Here is a 27,449-nt window from a genome sequence, read left to right as displayed (position 1 = left end):
CAACTCAGGAGGATTGCTGTTCAAAGCCAGCCCAGGCAGGAAAAAACCATGGAACTCTTATCTCCAATTAGCTACCCAAAAATCAGGAGTTGTGCTGTGGTTCAGAGTGGTAGAGACTTAGCCTTGAGTAAAAAAGCTCAGGGATGGTGTCTAGCTCCAGAGTTCAAGCTCACAACTGACAAAGACTAATTGTGAGCTTTAACCTTTAATAGTCCATCATAGTTGTTTTCATAGTTGTCTTTTCAAACAGAACAGGGAAATTGAAATCTTTCCTACATAGTCAAATATATTTTTTGTGTGTATGCTGTTCCTAGGGGCTTGTCTCTGAGCTTTTTTGCTCAAGGCTAGTACTCTACCCCTTGAGCCATAGCATGATTTCCAGCTTTTTTGGTGTTTATTTGGGTATAAGAGTCTCATGGACTTCCCTGCCAGGACTGGTTTGAACCACAGCCTTTAGATCTCAGCCTTCTAAGTAGCTAGGATTACAGGCATGTGCAATCAGTGCCAACCTGTCAAATATAATATTACCATGTGTTTTCTGTAAGTTCAATTACGTTCCCTATACCAATACTGACTGCTAGGAGGCAATCAGGATACATACATGTATGAACTAGCATGAAACCCTTGACAGAAAAAACAATGCCTGACTGATGAAATCAAAGCTAAGTGTTCCAATATAAAGTTAGTATTCAAATGACACAAATTTGGAATCATTAGCTTTATTTGTCGCTCTTTATACATGTTGGTCCATTTACACATAAAAAGTACAAATCATCCATTTTCACTTAATATTTCATAGAATGCAGTTGTACCACAAACCATAGAAACTTCACACAGGGAAAGTGACTGAAATCACAATATTTTATATTCATGCTTCAAGATATTCCTTAAAAATCTGGTTTAATATATAGTCTCGTTAAAAACATCTATCCTCCATAAAGCTGGTCTCTTCAATCATCATGGTACATACTTTTACTTTTCTTTTTGTGACAGACTGGGGCTTGATTCAGGGTCTTGCAATCTTACTTAGTTTTTTTAGCTCGAAACTAGTGCTCTACCACTTGAGCCAGAGCTCCACTTTTCACATTTTTGCGGCTCGTTAGAGATTAAAGTCTCACATAGCCCAGAATAGTACTTTTAATACCTTTATTAGACTATACAATTCACTAAACTTGCAGAAATGGCTTTGATAAAACCATTCTCTCAATCAGTTCTAAAATCCAGTGATTGTAGGAACACGTCCAGTATTTTAGCCCTGCTCTAAATTTAAAAGCTTTTCTCTTGTCTCACAGATATTTACATCAAATTAAGACATTTACAAATTGTTCATATGACAGTGAAATATAATTTTCATCTAGCCTAAGAAAATTAAGCATTCCTAAGGTCTCTAATAAACTCAGTGCATTTCCCGACATAAATAACACAAGCTATTCTAAGTGGTTTATGTTCTTTCAGTGCATTTTCCACAGTTATGAAACGGAATGACATTACATTATTATATGGCTATATCATAAAATTCGAGCATAATATAGAATCTATATCACAGAATTCAGCTCACAGCAATACCATAATTCATTCTAAAAAAAAAAGCCCCCACAGGCACACACAAATAGAGAACAAAAATTTGGTGTTGTTTCTTTCATTTTGATATTTAAGATACATTATCTATACTTTAAATGACACTACAAGATGTACTTGAAGAAAATGACCCATTTCCAAACTCCTTGTATATGAATGACACAAGGAAAGATCAGTCCATTCGAATTTTCTGGTTTGTCATCCGATATATGATGCTGTCATATCCGGGGTCCATGTTCCAAATATTGTAGGAAGTTATAAGGACCGCCAGAGTCAAGACAATCACCAACCAAAGCACCAGGTTGAAAATCACCGAATACTCAAAATTATATTTATATGCCAGGTTATAGGGAACATCTTGCTTCTACAAGAAAGAAAAGAAGGGGAAAGAAAAATCAAGAGAAAAGACTTCTCAGATAAAACATTATTCCAGGTTAGTGGCTATGTATGACTCATTAGCTAATAAACACTTATTCATAAAGGCCATAAGAATTCTTTATGGTAGGAGGCACCTGGAAGGGAGCTTCCTGTTGATGACGCTTGCAGCGCTGGTGGGAATAAAGAACCAGTTCAACTGCTTGACAATACTGGCTATAAAAAATGTGGGTAAAGGTATGCCAAGCTTGGAATCTAGTAAGGTCATCCCTATTGCAAACACTTCTATTGTTGGGCTGGCTTGAACTCAGGGCCTGGGCACTGTCTCTGAGCTCTTTTTTCCTCAAGGCTAGAACTCCACTGCTTTGAGCCAAAAAAAGCCCCACTTCTAGTTTCCTGGTGATTAATTTGAGATAAGAGTCTCATACACTTTATCTGGGCTGGCTTTGAACCATGATCCTCAGATCTCAGCCTCCTAAGTAGCTAGGATTACAGACAGGAGCCAACAGTGCCTGGCTTTAAAGCAAAGTCTTGTATGTGTACCAAGACACAGCTATAATATTATCAACACAATGGGGAATTGTGGTCTATTCATATAATGAAATACAGAGCAGTGAAATGACATCACCAAACTATATTCATCAGCCTGAATGACTCTTAAAACACTGAGCAAAGAATACAAACAATACATGTATATGATTCCATTTATACGCAACTATAAATACATGCAAGCCCAGACTTTAAGGATAGATGTCTATGCAAATGTATAAAGGAAGGAAGGGGATGATTGATCAGCTAGGAAAGGAGGTGATGAGTGTACCTCAATGGCATTCTTGAGTTCCTTCACACCCACACATACCCACAGACACAGTGCAGGATAGAAGTGATTTCTGGACAGGAGTATATAGAAGATAGGAGGAACTTCCGAGAAGCAAGTAGTATCCTCAGACAATATGGTGTTTCCAGATGCCAGTGGTTCATACTTCCTAGCTACTCAGGAGACTGATATCTAAGGATCATGGTTCGGAGCCAGCCCTGGACAGGAAAGTGAAACTCTCATCCCCAGTTAATCAGCCCAAAAGCCAGAAGTGGAGCTGTGGCTCAAAGTGGTAAAATGCTAATCATGAACAAAAGCAGCTCAGGGACAGCATACATGCCTAGAGTTCAAGCCCCAAGACTAAAATAAATTCTCTTAAAAGTGGAGAACACATCCTTGCTGTTGAAACACAAGCCTCTAGACCTTGGGGGGTGAAGGCTCAACTCCAGGCCTGTGCAAAGGCACTGCCTGAGAAATTCAATCACTCCTTCTGGCCAGAGAAGAAGGGGAGCAATGGATCTCTGGGTAAAGAAGCCACTCATCAGAGTTCAGGCATTAATGAGCAACACAATCATGTTTAATTCAAAAACTAGCTAGGGCCAGGAGTTTGGCCTAGTGGTAGAGTGCTTGCCTACCATGCACAAAGACTTGAGTTCGATTCCTTGGTACTACATACACAGAAAAAGCTGGAAGTGGTGCTGTGGCTCAACTGATAGAGCTCTAGGCTTGAGAAAGCCCAAAAATAGTGCTCAGGCCCTGAGTTCAAGCCCCAGGACTGGCAAAACAAACAAAGCTAGGCACTAGCAGCTCACTCCTATAAGCCTAGCTACTCAGGAGGCTGAGATGTGAGGATTGAAGTTCAAAGTCACCCCAGGCAAGAAAGAACATAAGACTCTTATCTCCACTAAATTACAAAAAACCAGAAATGGTGATGTGGTTCAAAGTGGTACAGCACTAGTCTTGAGCAAAAAAGCACCTGAGTTCAAGATCCAGGGCTCGCACCTAAAAACAAACAAGTCTCTCTCTTTTTTTTTTCCTCACTGCAGTAAAAAATAAGCAGGCCTGACACAGTAATGGGGGAAAAAAATCAAGTACTTAAATTCAAATCTGTCTTTAAATAAAAGTTTGACTGTCTGGTCTAGCTCTTGTTTCATTTCTGAATTTAAACCATTATTTGATGGCTTATATCCCTTGGTATGCTTATTTGATGTTCTTGGGATCTAATTTTGCTATTTGCTTGTGTTTGCTAAGTTGTACTTACTGATGAACAGGGATACCTTTTTACAGGTTTTTTTTTTTTTTTGCCAGTCCTGGGCTTGGGCTCAGGGCCTGAGCACTGTCCCTGGACTTTCTCATGGCTAGAGCTCTACCACTTGAGCCACAGCACCACTTCTGGCTTTTTGCTACATATGTGGTACCGAGGAATCGAACCCGGGTCTTCGTGCATGCTAGGCAAGCACTCTACCACGCGGCCAAACTCCTGGCCCGTTTTACAGGTTTTTGAGTTCAGGTTTGGCAAGTTTAGTTGATGGTTGTGTCCTCCCTGGGACTTGTACTGAAGGTGAGCATTGCTGGAGGATTTATATTTAACTTTCCTAAGGACCACAGCACTGGCCACCAGAGTGAGACCAGCTTTTTATGTCTTCTATTGGTTGTGAGCTTTGTAGTACATGTAAATGAATAATATCAATTTTGAGGGCTAGGAATGTGGCCTAGTGGTAGAATGCTTGCCTAGCACGAAGCCCTGAGTTTCATTCCTCAGCGCCACAGAAACAGAAAATGCCGGAAGTGGCAGTGTGGCTCAAGTGGTAGAGTGCTAGTCTTGGGCAAAAGAAGCTCACAGGCAGTGCCCAGGCCTTGAGTTCAAGCCCCAGGACTGAATATATATATATATATATATATATATATATATATATATATATATATATATGAGGTGGAGAGGGAGAAGGAGAGGGAGAGGGCTCCAATTCACATGAAGGGAGCCCTGTGGTTAACAATTTCTTAAAGCTAGGTACCAGTGGCTCATACCTATAGTTCTAGCTACTCAAGAGGCAGAGATCTGAGGATTGCAGTTTGAAGCCAGTTTGGGCAGGAAAGTCCATGAAACTTATCGCCAATAAACTACTCAGAAAAAGCTAGAAGTGGCACTGTGGGTCAAATGGCAGAATGTTAACCTTGAGTGACAAAGCTAAGATACAGTACCCAAGTAACAGCATAAAATATTAAGTAAAACTCAAGAATTCCATAGAAAAGGGCAAGTAGTGGAGATTTCCTGGCAATCATGAAGTCCTGAATTCAAATCCTCAGAAAACAGCTCTGCTAAGAAAGCAGAGCTCAGAGATTGAGAGAGCCACATATCCCATTGCGTCAAATTCAAAGAACTACTCTTGCACATCAACTTTTTTGTGGCAATTCTGGGGCTTGAACTCAGAACCCGGGCAACATCCTTGATCTTTTTCTTTCTCAGCTAGGACACTACTGTTTGAGCCACAGCTCTATTTCCAGCTTTTTCATGGTTAGAGATAAGAGTCTCATGGACTTTTCTGCCCAGGCTGGCTTCAAACCTTGACCCTCAGATCTTAGCATTCTGAGCAGTTAGGAGGATTACAGATGTGAGCCACCAATACCCAGTCATATCAAGTTTTGATATGTCCCTGTATGGACCAATATTTCAATTATCTTATAAGATCTGACAGATTTACTTTTATTTCTAACTCCTAATTCTTGCATTACTTGCTGACAATCCTAAAAAACAAAATCATTACTGGCAAAACCACACAGCTAGGAGTTCAGAAATGATTTACTGACTGCTGATTCATGTCACGTACAGGATTGCATTTTAAACAAGTTCATTTCATAGTTTTTTTAAAGCAGATAAAGTTTATGTGTATATTTTATTCTATGTGTCAGTCCTAGAGCTTGAACTCAGGGCCTCGGCACTATCTCTGAGCAATTTTTGCTCAAGGCTAGTATTCTACCACTTTGAGCCACAGTGTCCTTTGTGGTTTTCCAGTGCTTAATTGGAGATGAGTCTCACAGATTTTCCTGCCTGGCCTAGCTTTGAACTGTGATCCTCAGATCTCTCTCAGCCTCCAGAGTAGCTGAACCTCTGGTGCTCAGCTTAAGTAAGTTTATTTAAAAAGCAAAATGGTGGTACTGTAGTTCAAGTAACAGAGTGCTAGCCTTGAGCAAAAAGTGTCCAAAGGACAGTGCCTAGGCCCTGAGTTCAAGCTCCAGGACTGGCAAAAAAAAGGGCAAAATGGAAGTAACAAAAGACTCTCTCCGAAGCCAGCAGTGGGGGGAATGAGAGCAGTCAAGTCCTCTCAGAGAGCTGTTAGAATGGAATGGAGTGCCTTTTGCATCTCCTGTTTCACAGTTTTAAAGGAGGGTTGAAAAATGTACTCACCTCTGCTTTTGCCTCAAGGATAGCCCTCGTCTTCCTTACCAGGGACGTGTCAAACGACTTGACTGTCACTAACTCTACCACTGCGTTCCCTCCATAAAGACTGTACATGTCATCTGCAAACTGGAAGCCAGACCGTGACATTAATATGAATCAGATTCATGCTTTTTGCTTTCCCTTGTATTTTCTTTTTTTTAGAGCTGTCCCTGAGCTCTTCAGCTCAAGGCTACTGCCCTACCCTTGAGCCAAGCCCAACTTCCCATTTTCTTAATATATTTTTTATTGCAATTAATAGTAATTCACCAGATAGAAGGTGTATTACTTAACAAACATTGCTACCCCTTCTCATATTTTTGTCCCCATTTCCCTCCCCCCACCCCCTTATAGATTTACAGGTTTTTCCCCCATTTTCTAGAGGTTAATTGGAGATAAGAGACTCAGGTCCTTTTGTGCCTGGGCTGGCTTTGAACCTTGATCCTCAGATTTCAGCCTCCTAGGTAGCTAGGATTACAGGAATGAGCCACCATGCCCAGCTTTCCTTTGTATTTTCTAACTGACAAAAAAAGGAAACAATTGCCCCTTGGTATCCATACAGGATTGCTCCCAGCACATGCTCCAGATTCCAAAACTGGCAAATACTCAAATCTCTGTCCTTTTTTTTTTGGTTGGTTGTGGAGCTTGAACTCAGGACCTGGATGCTTCCCCTGAGCTTCTTTGTCCTCTTGCCCCACAGAGCTTTTTCTTAGTTGACTGGCTGGCTTCAAACTGCAGTCCTCAGATCTCAGCCTCCTGAGTAGTTAGGATTACAGATGTGAACCACTGAAGTCCAGCTTAAGTCTTTTAATGAAATGACATAGCTTTGTGTACACTTGAAATTACCTCTGGATGTGTTATAATACCTAAACCAATATAAATGCTACATAGGTTATTACAGTGTATGGTTTAGGGAATAATGGCAAGAAATATCAAATGTAAGTATTTATTATGCACAAAATAGTTTTTTTCTTCCTTGAGTTTTTTTTTGCCAGTCCTGGGGCTTGCACTCAGGGCCTGAGCACTTTCCTTGGGCTTTCTCAAGGCTACAGCTCTACCACTTGAGCCACAGCACAACTTCAGGCTTTTTTCTATGTATGTGGTATTGAGGAATTGAACCCAGGTCTTTGTGCATGCTAGGCAAGCACTCTAGCACTAGGCCAAACTCCCAGCCCCCACAGAATGTTTTAAAATATGTACATACAGCTGACTGCTTGCAGCTCACACCTAGAATCCTAGCAAATCAGGAGGCTAAGATCTGAGGATCTCAGTTGAAAGCCAGGTCGAGCAGGAAAAGTCTATGACTCTTATCTCCAATTAACTACTAGAAAACCAGAAGTGGAGCTGTGGCTCAAAGTAGCAGAGTGACAGCCTTGAGCAAAAAGAGCTCAGGGACAGAGCCTAGGGCCTGAGTTCAAGACCAAGGACCGACCAGAAAAAAAATCTGTGGAATGGTAATATTAAGGCTATGAACATATGCCCTGTGACAAGTCAAATACATACTTTATAGAATTATTTAGAAAGCTGGAAAGCCATGACAGTGACATGTAATTAATTACCTATTTTTTCCTGATGCATGACTGTGTCTAAAATAAGCATGTCTTATAGACTTTGAATATTCTATAATATTCAGAAAAATGTTAAGCTTTTCTATATTGAACTGTAGAAAATAAAATTACTTTTAGAAAATACTGCAAGCCAGGAGCTGGTGGCTCACGCCTGTAATCCTAGCTACTCAGGAGACTAAGCTCTGAGGATGACAAAAGGAAGAATTCTGCCTAAGTGGCATATGATTAGTTATAAACATCTATAAAGATGTATGCTTGAAATATGCCGAGTTGGCCTAGAAATGTGGCTTAGTGGCACATTGCTTGCTTAGCATGCATAAAGTCCTGGGTTTGATTCCTTAGTACCAGATAAACAGAAAAATTCAGAAGTGGTGTTGTGGCCCAAGTGGTAGAGCACTAGCATTGAGCAAAGCAACTCAGAACAGTACCCAGGTCCTGAGTTCAAACCCCAGGATGTGCAAAATAAAATTGCATAAATATATATATTCACACTGAAGAACTCCCAGAGCAGAAGAGAAGTGGCATCCATTATGTACCTGTTGCATTTTTGCTATGGTGCTTGGTGTCCCACTTGGTCTTCTTGCAGTGTGCAATTATAGAGCATAAGTAATTATTTGATGCTGTAGTTAGCACTCATTCCCTAAGGAGATTCCCATTTCCGCCCCTAGCCCTACTCCATCCTTGGTTATTACTATTAGATGCCACTCAAAGAAGTAAGACTTCAATAAGGCCTAAGGTGTAGTTTAGTGGAAGAGCATTTCTAGCAGGTGGGAAATCCTGGGTTCCAGCACTTCCATGAAAGAAAGAAAGAAAGAAAGAAAGAAAGAAAGAAAGAAAGAAAGAAAGAAAGAAAGAAAGAAAGAAAGAAAGAAAGAAAGAAAGAAAGAAAGAAGGAGGGGAGGGGAGATGAGGGAAGGGAGAGGAGAGGAGAATAAGAAAGGAAGAAAGGAGAGAGAGAAAGTAAAATAAAGAAAGAAAGAAAAGAAGGAAGGAAGGAAGAAGGAAGGAAGGAAGAAAGGAAAGAAGGAAGGAAAGAAGGAAAGAAGGAAGGAAGGAAGGAAGGAAGGAAGGAAGGAAGGAAGGAAAGAAGGAAGGAAGGAAGGAAGGAAGGAAGGAAGGAAGGAAGGAAGGAAGGAAGAAAAGAGTCATTAATCAACATTTTGCATACAAGACTTTTCCAGGGAGGAGCTAAAGTGAAATGGTCACCCTACAATCTCTCTAGCCAAATTGCTATTTACCTTTTGTAGAGCATCAACAAGGATCTTGGAAGCTTCTCTGAATTGTTCTGAGTCTTCTCCATAATGTTTCCCAATCTCATCCAGACCTGCTAGCTCCAGTGAATACAAGTCAGGAGAATGATCCTTGGCTAGGTGCTTGTGACGAGATAACTTGGGAGAACAAATGAAAAAAAATTAGCTAAGCTGGGAATGTGGCTTTAGTGGTAGAGTGTTAGCATGTATGAAGCCCTGAGTTCCATTCCTCAGTACCACATAAACAGTGAAAAACTGGGAGTGGCGCAAGCCTTGAGCTAAAAGAAGCTCAGAGACAGTGCCCAGGCCCTGAGTTCAAGCCTTAGGACTGGCAAATAAAAATAGGTAGTGGGCCTGCAGCACTGGTGGCTCACGCCTGTAATCCTAGCTACTCAGGAGGCTGAACTCTGAGGATCAAGGTTCAAAGCCAGCCAAGGCACAAAAGGACCTGAAACTCTATCTCCAACTAACCTCTAGAAAACAGGAAGTGGGGCTTGGCTCAAGAGTAGGGCAGTAGCCTTGAGCTGAAGAGCTCAGGGACAACACTAGGCCCAGGGGTAGGGTGGTAGCCTTGAGCTGAAGAGCTCAGGGACATTGCCCAGACCACGTTCAAGCCCCATGACCCCCCCCCACCCCTAAAAAAAATTGGTAGTGGATAAAGTAAGATGCTCAACACAGGTTATGCCTGAAGAAACAGGTTATCATGGAACACACCAGTGGACAAGAGCGTGCAATACATCTCATCTTAGGGAAGAGAACTTATATTAAAGAGTTTTTAATTTTGATTTTTAATTGTTATTATCAAGGTGATTGAGGTACAGAAGGGTTACCATTACATAAGGCAGGTAATTAGTGCATTTCTTTATGGACAATGTCACCCCTTTCCTGGGAGAAAAGCTTTTTTTGTGCTTGTTAGCCCTGGGGCTTAAACTTAGGGCCTGGGTGTTATCCCTGACCAGGCTGGCTTCAAAGCATGATCATCAGATCTCAGCTTTCTCACCTTCCTCAGCATGATCCTTGGTCCTGAAAACTCAGCTATGGGCAGCTATGGGCAAAGTATGAAAAAACAAAACAAAAAAAAAAAGATGTTTGGATCAGCTTGGTCTCAGGAACTGATGAGACCATATGATGGTTCACAAGCCCCAAGTTCTACTAAAGTTTCAGAGACTCTGAACCAACATTTGCCAGAATAGTTTAGGAAATAACTTCAGAAGTTAGCAAACAAGTAAGAATTTATATTTCAGTCACAATCTAATTTGCTTAAGAATAGTCACCTAGCTGGGTGTCAGTGGCTCATGCTTGTAATCCTAGTTACTCAGGAGGCTGAGATCTGAGGATCGTGGCTCAAGTGGTAAAATAATAGCTTTGAGCACAGAGAGGTTCAGGGACAGCACCCAGGTCCTGAGTTCATGCCTCAGGACTGGCAGAAAAAAATAAGAAAATTTACCCCCCCCCAATTACTTTGAGATACTTTTAATCCCTTCTTGAGTTAGTTGACAGGTTTACTACTTCAAATTATTATTGCTACATTCAACTCAAAGCTATAGTCATAGGAATTTAGTCCTCATGTCTGCCAAGAACTCAATGGCTAAATTTGAATTAGAGCCAGGCCATGGTGGTGCTGTCTATAATCCTAGCTAGTCAGGAGGCTGAGATCAGAAGATCAAGGTTCAAAGCTAGTCTGGGCAGGAAAGTCCATGAGACGCATGTCCAATTAACGACCAGAAAACTGGAAGTAGAGCTGTGGCTTAAAGTGACAGAATGCTGCTAGCCTGGAACAGAAAAGCTCCGAGACTACACTCAAATCCTGAGTTCAAGCCCGACAACTGAGAAAAACAATTTCCAGCACCAGCACTAATTTCTATATTTTCATGGGATTGTAATTGTAAAGCATTTCAACTGGATATGCTGCATTTTAACTGGATGTACTATCATGGAAAGAGTCTCTAGATATAAAAATACAAGATGCCAGGCACTGGTAGCAACTCAGGAGGCTTAGATTTGAGCATTTCAGTTAGAAGCAAGCCCTGGCAGGAAAGGCCATGAGATTCTTACCTCTTACCTCCAATTAGCCACTAAAAGCTAGAAGTGGAGCTGTGGATCAAGTGGATAAACACCACTTGAACAGCACATAGGTCCTGCATTTAAGCCCTAGTACAGGCACTAACGTACTAAACGATAAATACATAAACAAACAAACAAATCGAATTGAAAAACCTTAGCAGCTTACTTACCAAACTTGAGATATCATGGAGTACTTGAAGTTCAGAAAGAAAGAGCAGGTCAACCTTCAGGAACAAAAACAAAACAGAAAAGCATTCTTTTTTGCCCTTGAATTCTCATGTGCATACACACACACACACACACACACACAAAGCAGTTATACAAAGGAGTTGCCATTCAACAGAGCAGTTTACAAATATAGTGCTTCTTCATCAATGTCACCCCTTTGAACATTTTTTGCAAGGGGAGGGGATAAAAGAATAAATGAGGGAATGAGCAGAATGAAGGCAAGGATGCATTGTGTGTGGCCAGGAGTGTGGCCTAGTTGTAGAGTGCTTGCCTAGCATGCACAAAGCCCTGGGTTGAATTTCTTGTTACCACATACACAGAAAAAGCCGAAGGTGGTGCTGTGGCTCAAGTGGTAGAATGCTAGCTTCGAGAAAGCTCAAGGAGAGTGCCCAGGCTCTGAGTTCAAGCCCCAGGACTGTATAAAAAAAGAATGCAATTGTGTATGTCACAAAATTGAAAAAAATGGGGAGAGGAAGGTGTGGGTGAAAGGGGTGAAGATGCTGAACAAACGACACAGATCAAGATGCACTGTATAAAAAACTGCTTTGTTAAATGGCAAAATTCAATACATCACCTAATAATTAAGCATTAAATATTCAGAAGCCAGATGCCAGTGTTTTCCATGTGTAATCTGAGCTACTCAGGAGATTGACATCTGAAGATCATGATTTTCTGAGCAGGAAAAGTCCATAAAACATTTATCTCTCAACAACAACAACAACAACAACAACAACAACAACAAAAACACTACAAGTGGAGCTGTGGCTCAAGTGGTATAGCCTTTTGCTAGCCTTGGGCAAAAAAGCTCAGAGAACTAGGAGCTGGTGGCTCAAACTTGTAATCCCTGCTACTTGAGGCTGAGAGCTGAGGATCATGGTTCAAAGCCAGCCCAGGCAGAAAAGTCCCTGTGAGAATCTTATCCCCAATTAACCACTCAAAAACCAAGTGGCACTGTGGTTCAAGTGGTAGAGTGCTTGGCTTGAGAAAAAAAAGAGATTAAGGGACAGCTTTCAGGCCCTGAGTTCAAGCCCCACAGTGGGGAAAAAAAGCTCAAGGAGAGTGCCCAGCCTGAGGTTATACTCTAGGACTGGCAACACACACACACACACACACACACACACACACACACACACACACACACACACACACACATATTCCCGTAGAATATCTATATATTAGCTATTAAGCAAAGCACAAAGTATTATAATGATTAACACTCTATTTGAATTTAAACTAGTTTTCTGCCTTCGGTAGGTTTCACTGCCCTTGAACTATTTGGTTAGGGCGCACATGTTATGGAACACTTGCCTATAATATGTGCCAGGCCCCGGATTCCATCACTAGCATCAGAAAAAACCGCAGATGACCAAAGCATTGCTTCCTATTAAAAAGGTGATAATCAGCTGGGTGCTGGTGGCTCACACCTGTAATCCTAGCTACTCAAGGTGGCTGAGATCTGAGGATCACGGTACAAAGCCAACCTGGGCACTAAAGTCCGTGAGACTCTCTCACCAAAAAACCGGAAGTGGCGCTGTGGCTCAAGGGGTAGGGCGGTAGCCTTAAGCTGAAGATCTCAGAGACAGTTCCCAGGCCCAGAGTTCAAGCCCGACAACCAACAGCAACAAAAAAGAAAAGAAGAAAGAAGAGAAAAATATGGGAATGGAAGAATCCACTGCAAGAGGATTCTTTCTATTGTCCTCCAAGATTTATACAATTTCAAGTATCATCATTAATGAGGAATTAAGAATGACATTCATTTAACCCGACCGATACCCCACTTACTTCATTGTTCCTACTCAGAGAATTGAGAGGAAGCAAATTGAGAATAGAGTTTTCTTGAAACAGCCGATTCCGGAGTTGTCGTAAAGTGACTGAAAGATCTTCAAAAACGGAGTTAGCCTTCCCCACCATATACACTCTCTGTGGGAAGAATGCAGGATTATAAGCTAAACTGTCATTCCAACATAGAAATACCACAAAGCACTACTCCTAATACTAGTTTTCAACTGTTTCTACGCCAGTACTGGGAACTGAATTTAGCCTGGGTGCTGTCCCTTAGCTTTTTTTGCTCATAGCTGGTGCTCTCTTATTTGAGCCACATCTCCAGTTTTAGTTGTGATAATTGGACCTAAGAATCTCACAGATTTGACTGTGATCCTCAGATCTCAGTCTCTTCAGCAGCTAAGATGATAGGCATGAGCAAGAAGCACCCAGCACTTTTTATTAAAAATAAAGTTGTTGGTATTATTATTTTACTTCAGTCTTAGGGCTTGAACTCAGGGCCTTGGCACCGTCCTGGAGCTCTTTTGTTCAAGGATAACACTCTACCACTTTGAGCCACAGTGCCACAACCAGGTTTTTTGATGGCTAACTGGAGATAAAAGTCTCATGGGGACTTTTCAGCCCCAGATGGCTTTGAACCCTGATCCTCAGAGGTCGACCACCTAAATTGCTAGGATTTCAGGTATGAGCTTCCCAGCAGTCGGCATGAAGTTGTTTATTTGCTAGTCCTGGACCTTGCACTCAGGGCCTGAGCCCTGTCCTTGGGCTTTCTCAAGACTAGAGCTCTACCACTTGAGCCACAGCACCATTTCTTGCTTTTTCTATGTATGTGGTACTGAGGAATCGAACCTGGGTCTTAGTGCACGCTAGGTAAGCACTCTACCACTAGGTCAAACTCCCAGCCCACATTTATTTATTTTTTTATTTTTTTGCCAGTGCTGGGCTTGAGGCCAGGGCCTGAGCACTGTCCTTGGATTTTCTCAAGGCTAGAACTCTACCACTTGAGCCACAGCACCACTTTCAGCTTTTTCTATGGATGTGTACCAAGGAATCAAACCCTGGTCTTTGTGCATGCTAGGCAAGTACTCTACCACTATGCCAAACTCCCAGCCCCATAAAGCTTATTTTTTAAGGCACCTTAAATTCAAAGTTAATCTTATGTAAATATAACCCCTTCATATATCATTTCATAATAATAATAATTTAAGAATTACAAAAATACAAAGTTTATCACTTACTTCCTCACTGGGAGCCAACTGCAGGACTACAGGAGTTTCTTCAGAAAATAAGGAGTGAATGGAATTTGCAACACTGTCGAGACTAAAAGGAACTGCCTGGAATTAAAGAGTAAAAGTGCAATTATTTCCTAAAACAAAGCAAGGAAATCACTTTGATGTTACTAAGAAAGGAGATGAAGCTGGGCACCGGTGGTTGACGCTTGTAATCCTAGCTACTCAGGAGCCTAAGATCTGAGGCTTGAAGTCAGGGCCTGGGCACTGTCCCTGAGCCTCTTTGTGCTCAAAGCTAGTGCTTCACCTCAAGAGCCACAGCACCATTTCCAGCTTTGTTCTTTTTTTTTTTTGCCAGTCCTGGGGCTTGAACTCAGGGCCTGGGCACTGTCCTTGTGGTTTTCTCAAGGCTAGAGCTCTACCACCTGAGCCACAGAACCACTTCTGGCTTTTTCTATGTATATGGTACTGAGGAATTGAACCTGGCTCTAAGTGCATGCTAGGCAAGCACTATATTACTAGACCAAACTCCTGGCCCAGTGATCTGTTTTTGTACTAGCTCCCTTTACTGCTTAAAGGTTCATGTTTATAAGTAGCAAATTAATTCTAGTGTGCTCCTGGCAGAAACCAGCATGATTATATAAATCTTACTGATGAAATCCCAGCATCAAAATTAAGCTAACCCATTTTGATTCCATGCAATGTCATTTTTCCCCCTCTTACTCCAGATGCATATTAACTTCCCTAAAATTCTCTTAAATTGATTTAATGAGTAATGGAAGAGAGGGAAAAGCAATCAAACTTGCAAATGCAGTCACCAACTTAGGTTTCCCAAGAGTCATTACAAGTGCTTTCCTTAGCCAGGTGCTGGTGGCTCACACCTGTAATCCTAGCTACTCAGGAGGCGAAGATTTGAGGATCGTGATTCACAGCAACCCCTAGCAGGAATGTCTGTTGAGACTCTTATCTCCAATTAACCACACCAAAAACAAGAAGGGGTGCTGTGGCTCAGGTAGTAGAGCACTAGCCTTCAGCACAAAGAATCTCAGGGAGAGCGCGCAGGCCCTGAATTCAAGCCCCATGACTGGACAAAAGCAGAAAGAAACATCTAGTGACTCTGCTCTCCCATTGAGTAAGGCTACTATGTATGTTGGGTCCAGGAATTTCTGTGGCAATGACTTGTAGCTCTAAATTTAAAACAGCTAATCAAAGCCAGATGTTGGTGGTTCATTTCTGTAATTCTAGCTACTCAGGATGCTGAGATCTGAGGATTGTGGTTTGATATCAGCTGCAGAAAAGTCCCTCAAACTTTTACCATGAATTAAGCATCCCAAAAAATGGAAGTAGAGCTGTTATTCAAGTGGTAGAGCTTTATCCTTAAGCAAAAAAACCTCAAGAATAGTGCCTAGGCCCTGTGTTCAAGTCACAGGACCAGCACTAACACCAAAAAGCTAGTCTAAAGAAGCTCCATTTAGGGGCTTGGAGTATGGCCTAGTGGTAGAGTGCTTGCCTAGCATGCACAAAGACTCAGGTTTGATTCTTTGGTGCCACATGCACAGAAAAATCTAGAGGTGGTGCTGTGGCTCAAGTGGTAGAGGGCTAGCCTTGAGAAAAGTCCAAGGACAGTGTTCAGGCCTTGAGATCAAGCCCCAGGACTGGGGTGGGGGGAAGCTCCATTTAGTGTAATTCTAAGTAATTCAGTGTTTTAACTTTTTTCCGGTTGTGGGGCTTGAATTCTGGGCCTGAGTTCTCTGTCCCTGAGCTCTTCAGCTCAAGTCTAGTGCTAGTTAATTGGAGATAAGACTTTCATGGACTTTTGTGCCCAGGCTGGCTTTGAACTATAATCCTCAGATCTCAGCCTCCTGAGTAGCTAGCGTTACAGGCTTAAACTACTGTCACCTGGCCATTCTTCAATTTTTTTAACCAAAGGAGATAGTGGGGGGGGGGCTTACAGGGCAGCTTAAATGAGTTTGGAATAACTCCCTCCTACCTGTAGTTCCAGTTTTGCTTGGGGAAATCTTGGGGAGCCCTACAGTATCTTTATCCATAGACAATGGCCAAGTTTCAATACACAGACAGCCAATATGTCCTTTTTCTATGTGTGTGGGTCATGGGGCTTGAACTCTGGGCCTGGGCACTGTCCCTGAGCTCTTCAGCTCAAGACTACCACCCTACCCTCGAGCCAAGCTCCACTTCCCATTTTCTAGAAGTTAATTGGAGATAAGAGTCTCAGGTCTTTTTGTGCCGAGGCTGGCTTTGAACCTCAATCATCAGATCTCAGCCTCCTGAGTAGCTAGGATTACAGGCGTGACCCACTGCATCTGGCCACTATGTCCTTTTCTTTTTTTTAAAAAAAAGTTTATTTTCAAAGAATTTCAAAATAAATTGTTTTTTAGTAAAACTATACATCCAAAACAGACATAAGTCTGGGCACTGGTGGCTCATGCTTCTAATCCTATTACTCAGGAGGCAGAGATCTGAGGATCATGGTTCAAAGCCAGCCAACGCAGAAAAGTCCCTGAGATTCTTATCTCCAATAAACTACTCAAAAAAGCCAGAGGTGATGCTGTGGCTCAAGTGGTAATAGTGTAATCTTGAGCACAGAGGTGCCCAGGGAGAGCACCCAAGCCCTGAGTTCAAGTCCTAGAACTGGAAAAAATAGTGAATAATTTTTAAAAATGAACAGAAAGCCCAGGGCTAGCAAAAAATAAAAAATTTAAAAAATGAACAGAAAAAGAAGTGTGTTAAAAATACAATTTATGATTGTTCACTGTCAGACAAAATGAAAAATGCATCCATTTCATTGTTTAGAAATAATACTCACGTTCTCCAAGGGGTAGGAGATGACATTTGCTGCAGGTAGGGCTAGTTTGTCTATTCCTTTCACCATTACCATAATGGTAGCCCGGGGCCTGTGGAATAGGTTACCAACTGCAAGGCCAGGCCAGGAAAGGTCCTGAAGGTTGAGAAACATAAAAGAATGCTTAGTTATCAGTACACAAAACTATCTCTTGTTCTGGGGCCAGACACTGGTGGCTCACACCTTAATCCTAGCTATTCAGAAGGCTGAAAGCTGAAGATCATGGTTTAAAGCCAGCCAGGGCAGGAAAGTCCATGAGACTGTTATTGCCATTTAAGTGGGAAGTGGAACCAGGAGTGTGGCCTAGTGGTAGAGAGCTTGCCTACCATGCATGAAGCCCTAGGTTTGATTCTCTGGTACCGCATACACAGGAAAGGTTGGAAGTGGTGCTGTTGCTCAAGTGGTAGAGCTCTAGCCTTGAGCAAAAGGAGCTCATAGACAGAGCCCAGGGCCTTGGAAAGCCCCAGGATTGACACAAAAAAAGTTCTTGGCCTTGGGCCGGGAGTTTGGCCTAGTGGTTAAAGTGCTTGCCTAGCATGCATGAAGACCCGGGTTCGATTCCTCGGTACCACATACATAGAAAAAAGCCAGAAGTGGTGCTGAGGCTCAAGTGGTAGAGCTCTAGCCTTGAGAAAGTCCAAGGACAGTGCTCAGGCCCTGAGCTCAAGCCCAGGACTGGCAAAAAAAAAAGTTCTTGGCCTTATATAATGAATGATTGTTGTCCTTAATCTACTATGTTGTCTCTCATCTCCTTTGCTGTCCCTTGGTTATCTCATATTGGTATAGTATCTCACTTTGTTATCTGATATATTGAATTTATTTGTATTTGGATATTTGAAATTTGATAGGGAAGGGGGGAAAACCAAGACGGGTGGAGGGTGTGGGGGGGGAGGGAAACGGGTACCAAGACATGTGAAAGGGTATCAATGTATGTGAAATAATGCACCTTCTATCTGGCAAATATCATGTAACCCTTTTATTAATTACAATAAAAATATTAAAAAAAAGTTTTTGGCCTTAACATTCAAAGGGAAAAGAAGCATTTTATTTAATTAAGCAGTAGTCTACACAATTTCCTAACCAAGGATGTGGAATACTAATTTCTAGCTTCTTTGTTTTCTTAAAGTTCTAAGGAGATAAAAACAAACTCATTGAAAGTCATCTCTAAACATTTGTGGAAAAGAGTAGAGAAGTAAATAAAGCATAGCACTTTTCTTTCTTTTTTTTTTTTTTGGTTAATTGTGGGGCTTGAACACAGGGCCTGGTTGCTGTCCCTGAGCTTCTTTTGAATAAGGCTAGTGCTCTACCACTTGAGCCACACAGTGCTACTTCCAGCTCTTTCTGTGTATGTAATTGTGAAGAATGGAATCCAGGGCTTCACACATGCGAGGCAAGCACTTTACCACGAAGCCACATTCCCAGCACCCCTGAGGTTTTTTTTGTACTCAAGGCTAGCACTCTACCACTTGAGCAGTAATTCCACTTCCAGCTTTTTGTGCTTAAATGGAGATAAGAATCTCTTAAGACTATCCTATCCTGCAGAGGCTGGCTTTGAACCACAATCTTAGAGATCTCAGCCTCCTTAGTAGGTAGGATTACAGGTGTGAGCTACCAGCTGTTGTTTTAGTAGTATTTGTAATCTACAGCAAAACCCAATACTTGTCTGTTGATTTTTGGCTATTAGAAAAAAAAATCAACAAAAAATGTTTTTGTTTGTTTTTTTTAATTGACTCAGGCTAATGGTACAAAGGAGTTTTACTGTGATATGTTTATACATGCATATGATATGTTATCAAAGTCACTCCAATAAGCATATTTTTATAAGCAGTTACAAAATTTTGTTTTTAAGTACATGTACCTCTTTGACAGAGAAGCCCATGGATAATGCAGCAACATCAGGGATTCGATCTCCCGGTATAGGCCAATTTCCATTTCGGAAAACAACAGATCCTGGGGATCGTAATATACTGAACTCATTCCCTATAGCACCTGAAAAGAAAACAGATTAGTAAATGAATTATTAGCATATAACTGTTTTAAACCCACCTTTAAAGATGATTAGATAGAATACATGTACAGCCACTGGTCACTGCGTTAGCAGTGCCCAATTATGACTGGGCAAAATGTAGATTGCTGAACCTCAATACATTCTTTAGGGAATTTGTGGGATGGAGCCTCAAGCTTAAAGCCACATGCTACCACAGATCTGAAACTCTCCCAGCACTAGGTCTGAGTTATACCTCTAACCTGATCAATTAATTCTTTTTCTCTTTTCTTTCTTTTCTTATTTTCTTCCTTCCTTCCTTCCTTCCTTTCTCTTTTTTTGTCAGTTCTAGGGCTTGAATTCAGGGCCTGGGCACTGTCCCTGAGCTTCTTTGTGATCAAGGCTAGCACTATAATGTTTGAGCCTCAGGACCACTTCCAGCCTTTTCTGAGTAGTTTATTGGAGATAATCTCACGGACTTTTCTGCTCAGGGCTGGCTTTGAACCGGGATCCTCAGATCTCAGCCTCCTGAGTAGCTATGATTACAAGTATGAACCACAGGTGACCAGTTAATTATAAACTCAATACTCCCTGCCCCTCCTTTGTTTCCAGTCCTGGGGCTTGAACTCATGGCCTGGGCACTGTCACTAAGCTTCTTTTGCTCAAGGCTAGCTCTCTACCTCTTATGTGGTACTGAGGAATGGAACCCAGAGCTTCATGCATGCTAGGCAAACATTCTACCACCAAGCCATAATCCCATCCTCCCCCCACCTTTTTGGTGAACATTCTTTCAAAGTGCCCCCTAGGCAGGTATTCTAAGTTCAAGTTGGGCATTTGTGGCTCATGTCTATAATCCTTAACGTTCAAAGCTAGACCAGGCAAAAAAAATTCAGGAGACTCTGTGTCTAAATACAGTCAGCAAAAAGCCAAACTGGAAGCATGGATCACCTGGCAGGGCACCAGCAAGCAAAGCCCTGAGTTCTAGACCCAGAATCAGGAAAAAAAATAAAAAAGGAAAAAAGAACGCAGGTCTATATTTTGTACTAGAACAAAGGAGCAGGAATAAAACAAGATTTTCCTAGATTTGAGACAAACTTCTTATACATGGCCCTTAACAAGGGTGTAAGGGAATTGGGGAAAATTAGAAATCAGTGGCATTTCTCCAGAATTCAAAAGCAAACAAACAAAGAACACAAAACCCTGGCACAGACTTAAAAGGAAAAACCATGGATCTCGGAATCATATTTACCATCTACAAAAGGAAGACTAGTGTGGGGTGCTGGTGGCTCGTATTTGTAATCCTAGCTACTCAGGAGGCTGAGATCTCAGGATCACGGTTCAAAGCCAGCCCTGAGAGGAAAGTCTGTAAGCTAATTCTCTCCAATTAACCACCAGAAAACTGGAAGTGGCACTGTGGCTCAAAGTGGTAGAGTGCTAGCCTTGAGCTGAACTGCTCAGGGACAGCACCCAGATCCTGAATTCAAGCCCCATGACCAACAAAGAAAAGAAAAAGAAAACAGAAAGGAGGAAATGTATTCTTTACCTGACTTGTATAACTTTAACACCTCTCTATTATGTTTATTATAACATTTTTTCTTTTTCTTTTTTTGCTTGTCCTGGGGCTTGAACTCAGGGCCTCGGTGCTGTACTTGGGCCTTCTCAAGGCTAGTACTCTACCACTTTGAGTCACGGTATCACTTTCAACTTTTTCTATGTATATAGTAGCAAGGACTTGAACCCAGGCCTTCATGCAAGCAGTCTACCACTAGGCCCAACTCCCATCCCCAGTAACAATATTTTTTGGGTCATGGGCTTGAACTCTGGGCCAGGGCTCTGTCCCTGAGCTCTTCAGCTCAAGGCCAAGGTCCTACCAGAGCCATAGCCCCACATAGCTCCACTTTCCCTTTTCTAGTGATTAAGTAATGGAGATAAGAGTCTCACAGTCTTATTCAAAGCAACGCTGAGATTCCACCCCACTCCAGTTAGAATGGCCAGGATCAAGAAATCTAATAACAACAGATGCTGGAGGGGATGTGGCCAGGAGGGATCACTACTACACTGTTGGTGGGAGTGCAAACTCATTGAACCACTATGGAAAGCAGTATGGCAGTGCCTCAAAAGACTAAACATAGAACTCCCCTATGACCCAGCAATTCCACTACTCAGCATTTACCCAATCGTCCAGAAACAAGGACATACTAAATCCACTAACACAAAGATGTTCATTGCAGCACTATTTACCATAGCAAAGATATGGAACCAACCCAGATGCCCCTCAGTAAATGATTGAATCAACAAGATGTGATATTTATACGCAATAGAATTCTATGCTGTGCTGTCAGAAAGAACCACATCGCCCCATTTGTAAGGAAATGGAAAGACTTGGAAAAAATCATATTAAGTGAAGTAAGCCAGACTCAAAGGAACATAGGCTCCATGGTTTTCCTCATATGCCATAATTAGTATAAACCTTGGGCTCTCCTAGCAGAGGTTTACAATAGCTCAAAACCTAGATACATAAGGCCATATAGGATGAAGCTAAATGAAATGATCTCCAGGATATGGAAACAAGAGCTATATAATATGATTGTTGTTCTTAATGTACTATGTTATTTCTCATCTCTTTTGTTGTCCCTTGGTTATCTCATATTGTTACAGTATCTTACCTTGTTATCTGGTATATTGTATATTTGTTTATTTGAAATAGGATAGGGGAAGGGGAAAACAAGATGAGGGGAGGGGTGAGGGGAGGTTAATGGGGAAAAAACATGAGAAGGGGTATCAATATTTGTGAAGTAATGCACCTTCTATCTGGCGAATATAATGTAATTCTATTAATTACAATAAAAAGAATATGAAAAATAAAATTAAAAAGAGTCTCACAGTCTTTAGTGCTCAGGCTGGCTTTGAATTGCCTCCCGAGTAGCTAGGATTACAGGTGTGAGCCACTGCACCCAGCTCCAGTAACAATTTTTAATGTAAAGGAAAAGGTGAAGGATGAGACTAAAAGGACTAATTTATGACCACTAATTTATAAGGCTAAGAATTGGGTATCTGGCCTCCTCATCTATTATAGGGATTTGGGGGGGAGGGGGAAATAAAGGGGTAATAAAAATAGAATTCAAGGCCCAAAGAATGCTAGGCAAGAGCTCCACCAGTGAGCTGATGCTCGACCCACACACATGTACTATCCCGGGGACAACTTCCTAGTAGAAACTTTGGAGTTCCTATGGAAAAAATTAGCACCAAATGCAAAACAAATCTTGGCCATGTGGACTATTGGCAAAACATTTTAGTAAGGCACCAGAGGCTATTTCCTTGCTGTAAGGAAAGCAGTACTTAACAGGATATGAGGACAGAGTTTGGGGACAACAGTAAATGTTTTGGTGGTTGTAGTATTGACAGTAAATAAGAGGTCTTAGGATGGTGTGGATGCAACCAGATCAGTCTAGAAATTCAGTCCAGCCCAGCACCAGAGCAGTTTCCAAATTATCCTAGCCCAAGACCAGAACTGAGCCAACAGACATCCAGTTTCACTGTAGTACTAACGTTGCTCAGGGCCTTCAAAAGCAAATCCAAAAAACTACCACTGGATGCCTGGTGGCTCACGTCTGTAATACTAGCTATTCCAGAGGCTGAGATCTGAGGATCATGGTTTAAGGCCAGCCTGGGCAAGAAAGTCCATGACACTCTTATCCCCAATGAACCACCAAAAAACCAGAAGTGGCACTCTGGTGCAAAGTGGTAGAGCATCAGCCTTGAGCTAAAGAGCTCAGGGACAGTACTCAGGCCCAGTGTTCAAGCCCTATGACCAACAACAACAAATAAAAAATCCAGACTCTAACACTTCAGGTACCTCAGTAGTTTTATTTACAACCTCAAGGAAAATAAGCACAAGAGACCACATTCTTTCATGAACCATACATACTCACTGAAAGCAGCAGACTGTGATCTACAGATAGCTTTGCTTTGAGGTCTGGTCCTACTATGTAAGTTTGCATCACTTGCAGTTATATTCAACAACCATGCTCCGACATCCCTCCTTCAGAAGCCTTTATTCATGGTCTCCTCCACAGGGAAAGATCATCTAGTGTAATCTTATGGCCTTTGCTGGTATCACATGAGATGTCTGCGCTGGGCACATGACTCAAGCCTGTAATCCTGTTATCCAGGAGGCTAAGATTTGAGGGAGTGCAGTTTGCAATCAGCCTAGGCAGGCAAGCCCCTGAGACTCTTAATCCAATTAACCAGCAAAAAAAAAGCTGGAAGTGGAACTGTAGCTCAATAGAGCACCAGCCTTGAGAAAAAAAATGCTCAGAGATAGCCCTGAGTTCAAATCCCAGGACCAGCATCAAACAAAACAAAACAAAAAACAAAACAAAACAACAACAACAACAAAACCCTGCCACTCCTTTACTTGAATGCTACTGCTGAGGAGTTACTGGTTTCCATTTACAAACACTGTGTTTGCCAGAAGTTAGTGTCATGGTTTCAATTCCTAGTCCATCCGTGTGTCTCCTGATCCTGAAGCACAATGGGCTTGCTTACGTTGAACTTCCTGAATTCAGCCTCTGTCTCCAGTTTTGCAAAGTCCAGGATTCCTCCAGCAGCCTGCTTCCTCTCCCCCTCCCCTACCTCTTCCCAGGCTTCTTAGGGAGCTGCTCCTACCCACCACTGAAATTCTTCACCCAGATCAAGAGACAGGTCAAGTGTTGAGCACACATGGCTCACACCTGTCATCCTAACTACTCAGAAGACTGATCTGAGGATCACGGTTCAAAGACAGCCCAAGTAGAAGTCCATAAAATTCTTATCTCCAATTAACCATCACAAACTCAAAAGTGAAGCCTGTGTCTCAAGTGGTGGGGCGCAAACCTTGAGCAAATAGTTTAAGGTCAGTGCCCAAGCCTGGAGTTTAAGCCCCAGGACTGGCACAGAGAGGGAGAAGGGGGAGCAGAGGAGAGAGGAGGAAAGAGGAGACAGAGAAGGGGGAGAACTGGTTAAGCACCTGCAGAAAACTAAAGTTGGATCCTTCTTTGTCACCCTGCACTAGAATTAACTCCAAATGGATCAAAGACCTGGAGGTAAAAGCTGACACACTGAAAACTTTACAAGAAGGAATAGGAGATACACTAGGCCTCCTTGGCACAGGTCGAAACTTTCTTAATAAGGATCCGGAACACAACAAATCAGAGAAAGGCTGGATAAGTGGGACTGCATTAAACTGCAGAGCTTTTGTATGGCAAAGGACATAGCTAGTAAATTAATTAGGAAGCCTACAGAATGGGAGAAGATCTTCACCAACCAAACAACCGACAAAGGCCTCATATCTAAAATATATCAACAGCTGAAAAAATTGAATCACTCCAAAGTAACAACCATCCCATTAAAAGATGGGCCAAAGACTTAGAGAGTCTTTTCTGAAGAAGAAACAAAAATGGCCCATAGACACATGAAGAAATGCTCAACATCTCTGGCCATAAAAGAAATGCAAATCAAAACAACGCTAAGATTCCACCTCACTCCAGTTAGAATGGCCAGGATCAGGAAAACAAATAATAACAGATGCTGGAGGGGATGTGGCCAGGAGGGATCACTACTACATTGTTGGTGGGAGTGCAAACTCATTGAACCACTATGGAAAGCAGTATGGCATGCCTCAAAAGACTAAACATAGAACTCCCCTATGACCCAGCAATTCCATTACTCAGCATTTACCCAATCATCCAGAAACAAGGGCATACTAAATCTACTAGCACAACAATGTTCATTGCAGCACTATTTACCATAGCTAAGATATGGTACCAACCCAGATGCCCCCCAGTAAATGATTGGATCAACAAGATGTGATATTTATACACAATAGAATTCTATGCTGTGCTGTCAGAAAGAATGACATTGCCCCAATTGTAAGGAAATGGAAAGACTTGGAAAAAATCATATTAAGTGAAGTAAGCCAGACTCAAAGGAACTTAGGCTCAATGGTTTCCCTCATTTGTCATAATCAGTAGAAACCTTGGGCTCTCCTAGCAGAGATTTGCAACAGAGCAAAACCTAGATACATAAGGCCATATAGTATGATGCTAAATGAAAGGACCTCTAGGATATAGAAACAAAAGCCACATCATGAGTGATTGTTGTCCTTAATGTACTATGTTATCTCTCATTTCTTTTGCTGTCCCTTTGTTATGTCATATTGTTACAGTATCTCACTTTGTTATCTGATATATTGTATATATGTGTATTTGGTTATTTGAAATTGGATAGGGGAGAGGGTAAAACAAGGTGAGGGGTGGGGGTGGGGGGGAAATGGGGACCAAGACATGAGAAAGGTTATCAATGTATGTGAAGTAATGCACCTTCTATCTGGTGAATATAATGTAACCCTTCTATTAATTACAATAAAAATATATGAAAAAAGAGGGGGAAGAAAGGAGATAGGGGAGGGAGGAGAGGAGATTAGGGGGGAGAGGAGAAAAGAAGAAAGAGAAAGGTCAGAGGGGAGAGGGGGAAGAGTAGTGGATGGGGGGCATGGAGGAGGCAAGGGAGGAAAGGAGAGGGGGAATAGAGGAGGGGAAGGAGAGGAGAGGATGGGGGAAAGGAGGGGAGAGGAGAGGAGGGGGGAGAGGAGAGGAGGGGAGAGGAGGGGGGAAGAGGAGAGAGGGAGAGGAGAGAAGGGGAGAGGAGAGAGGGAGAAGGGGAGGGGAGAGGGGGAGGGGAAGAGGAGAGGGGGAGAGGAGAGAGGGGAAAAGAGAGGGGAAGAGGAGAGGGGGGAGAGGGGGAGAGGAAAGGGGGGAAAGGAGAGTGGGGAGAGAGAGGGGAGGGGAGATGGGGGAGGGGAGCGAGAGGAGGAAAGGAGAGAGAGGAGAGGAAAGGGGGGAAAGGAGAGGGGAGACAGGGGAGAGAGGGGGGAGAGGGGAGAGAGGGGGGAGAGGGGAGGGAGGGGAAAGGAGAAGGGGAAAGGAAAAGGAGAGAGGATAGGGGGGAAAGGAGAGAGGGGAGAGGAAAGGGGGGAAAGGAGAGAGGGGAGTTGGGAAAGGACAGGGGGAGAGGAAAAGGGGGAAAGGAGAGAGGGAAGAGGAGGAAAGGAGAGGGAAAACAGGGGGAGGAGCAGAGGGGGGAGAGGGGATAGCCAGGTGCACTGTAAGGTGATAAGCACAAAAACAAAACAAAACTGGTGCTGTCCGGTGTGGGTGGCTCACATCTATAATCCCAGCTACTAAGGAGGTTTAGATCTGAGGCTCATAGTTCAAAGCCAGTCCAGGCAGGAAAGCCCTGATACTACTCTCCAATAAACTAGCTTCCCACCCCCCCACCCCTGCCTTCCGTCCCCAAGGCTGGAAGAGGAGCTGTGGCTTAAGTGATAGAGCACCGACCAATCCTGTTCATAGTAACTCTGGGACTGAAAATGGCCCCTGACCCATTGGTCCTCCATAAATACTGCTTTAGTTAATGAGCAAATGAAGTCACACCTGAAACCACCAGTTTTCCTTTCTCCAACTGTTTTCACTGGAGCACAAAAACATACTGGGGAGAGGAGGGCTGCTGTTGTTAAATTAAAAACCAACCACAACCACCAAACAACCACCTTTGGCCCTATCAGCCAGACGCTACCAGTGTTTGCTTGCCTTCACAGGAAGCAGACTGGAACTGGAGCCAAGCATCATTTCCTTCTCTCTTATTTCTTGTTCCGTAGATAATCCACAGATCTACCCATAGTACCACACTGCAACAGCTCAACATATTCCAAACACACTTTTAGCCCATTTCATATGTCACTTTCCAAAGCATTTGACACTGGCAACTTCCTCCTTGAAAATCCCCCGCCTTGGTCAGGTGCTGGTGGCTCACGCTGGTAATCCTACCTACTTAAGAGGCTGAGATCTTGAGAATCGGGGTTCAAAGCCAGCCTGGGTAGGAAAGTCTGTGAGACTCTTATCTCTAATTAATCACCAGAAACCGGAAAGTGGAGCTGTGGCTCAAAGTGGTAGAGCACTAACCTTGAGCAAAAGAGCTCAGGGACAGTTCCCAGGCCCCAAGTTCAAGTCCCAAGACTGACCAAAAAAAAAAAAGAGCTCAGGGACAAAGCCTAGGCCCTGAGTTTAAACTCCAGGACTGTTACACATGTACACACACACACACACACACACACACACACACACACACCCCTTACTCCTAGGTTCCTGGTTTTCCTTCGAATTCCTCTGGTTGCTCCTCCTTAGGTTTTCCATTTTTTCTTCCTGTCTTTTAAAGCTATAATGCCCAAAGTGTTTAGATG

At 42.5% G+C, this 27,449-nt stretch overlaps 1 protein-coding gene across 2 annotated transcripts in view; it reads right to left on the bottom strand.

The window, feature by feature from the left end:
• Positions 1 to 703: 703 nt before the first annotated feature.
• Atp6ap2 (ATPase H+ transporting accessory protein 2) overlaps positions 704 to 27,449 on the bottom strand; it is a 31,382-nt gene continuing 4,636 nt past the window's right edge. Inside the window, exons 2-9 of one of the 2 annotated variants that reach the window (XM_090325950.1) lie at positions 19,046 to 19,176; positions 17,152 to 17,283; positions 14,337 to 14,432; positions 13,099 to 13,236; positions 11,259 to 11,312; positions 9,013 to 9,162; positions 6,177 to 6,296; positions 704 to 1,942 (exon numbers count right to left, since the gene is read on the bottom strand). In XM_090325950.1, the coding sequence (XP_090182076.1) occupies positions 1,751 to 1,942; positions 6,177 to 6,296; positions 9,013 to 9,162; positions 11,259 to 11,312; positions 13,099 to 13,236; positions 14,337 to 14,432; positions 17,152 to 17,283; positions 19,046 to 19,176 (1,013 nt within the window). In that variant the 3' untranslated portion in view covers positions 704 to 1,750. The remainder of the gene's footprint in view (positions 1,943 to 6,176; positions 6,297 to 9,012; positions 9,163 to 11,258; positions 11,313 to 13,098; positions 13,237 to 14,336; positions 14,433 to 17,151; positions 17,284 to 19,045; positions 19,177 to 27,449) is intronic. The other variant, XM_090325951.1, reaches the window with a different exon arrangement.

This window comes from Megascapheus bottae, chromosome X, assembly GCF_031878675.1.
Source record: "Megascapheus bottae isolate mThoBot1 chromosome X, mThoBot2.hap1, whole genome shotgun sequence".
Lineage (NCBI taxonomy): Eukaryota > Metazoa > Chordata > Mammalia > Rodentia > Geomyidae > Megascapheus > Megascapheus bottae.
This window is presented reverse-complemented; position numbering and strand designations above follow the sequence as displayed.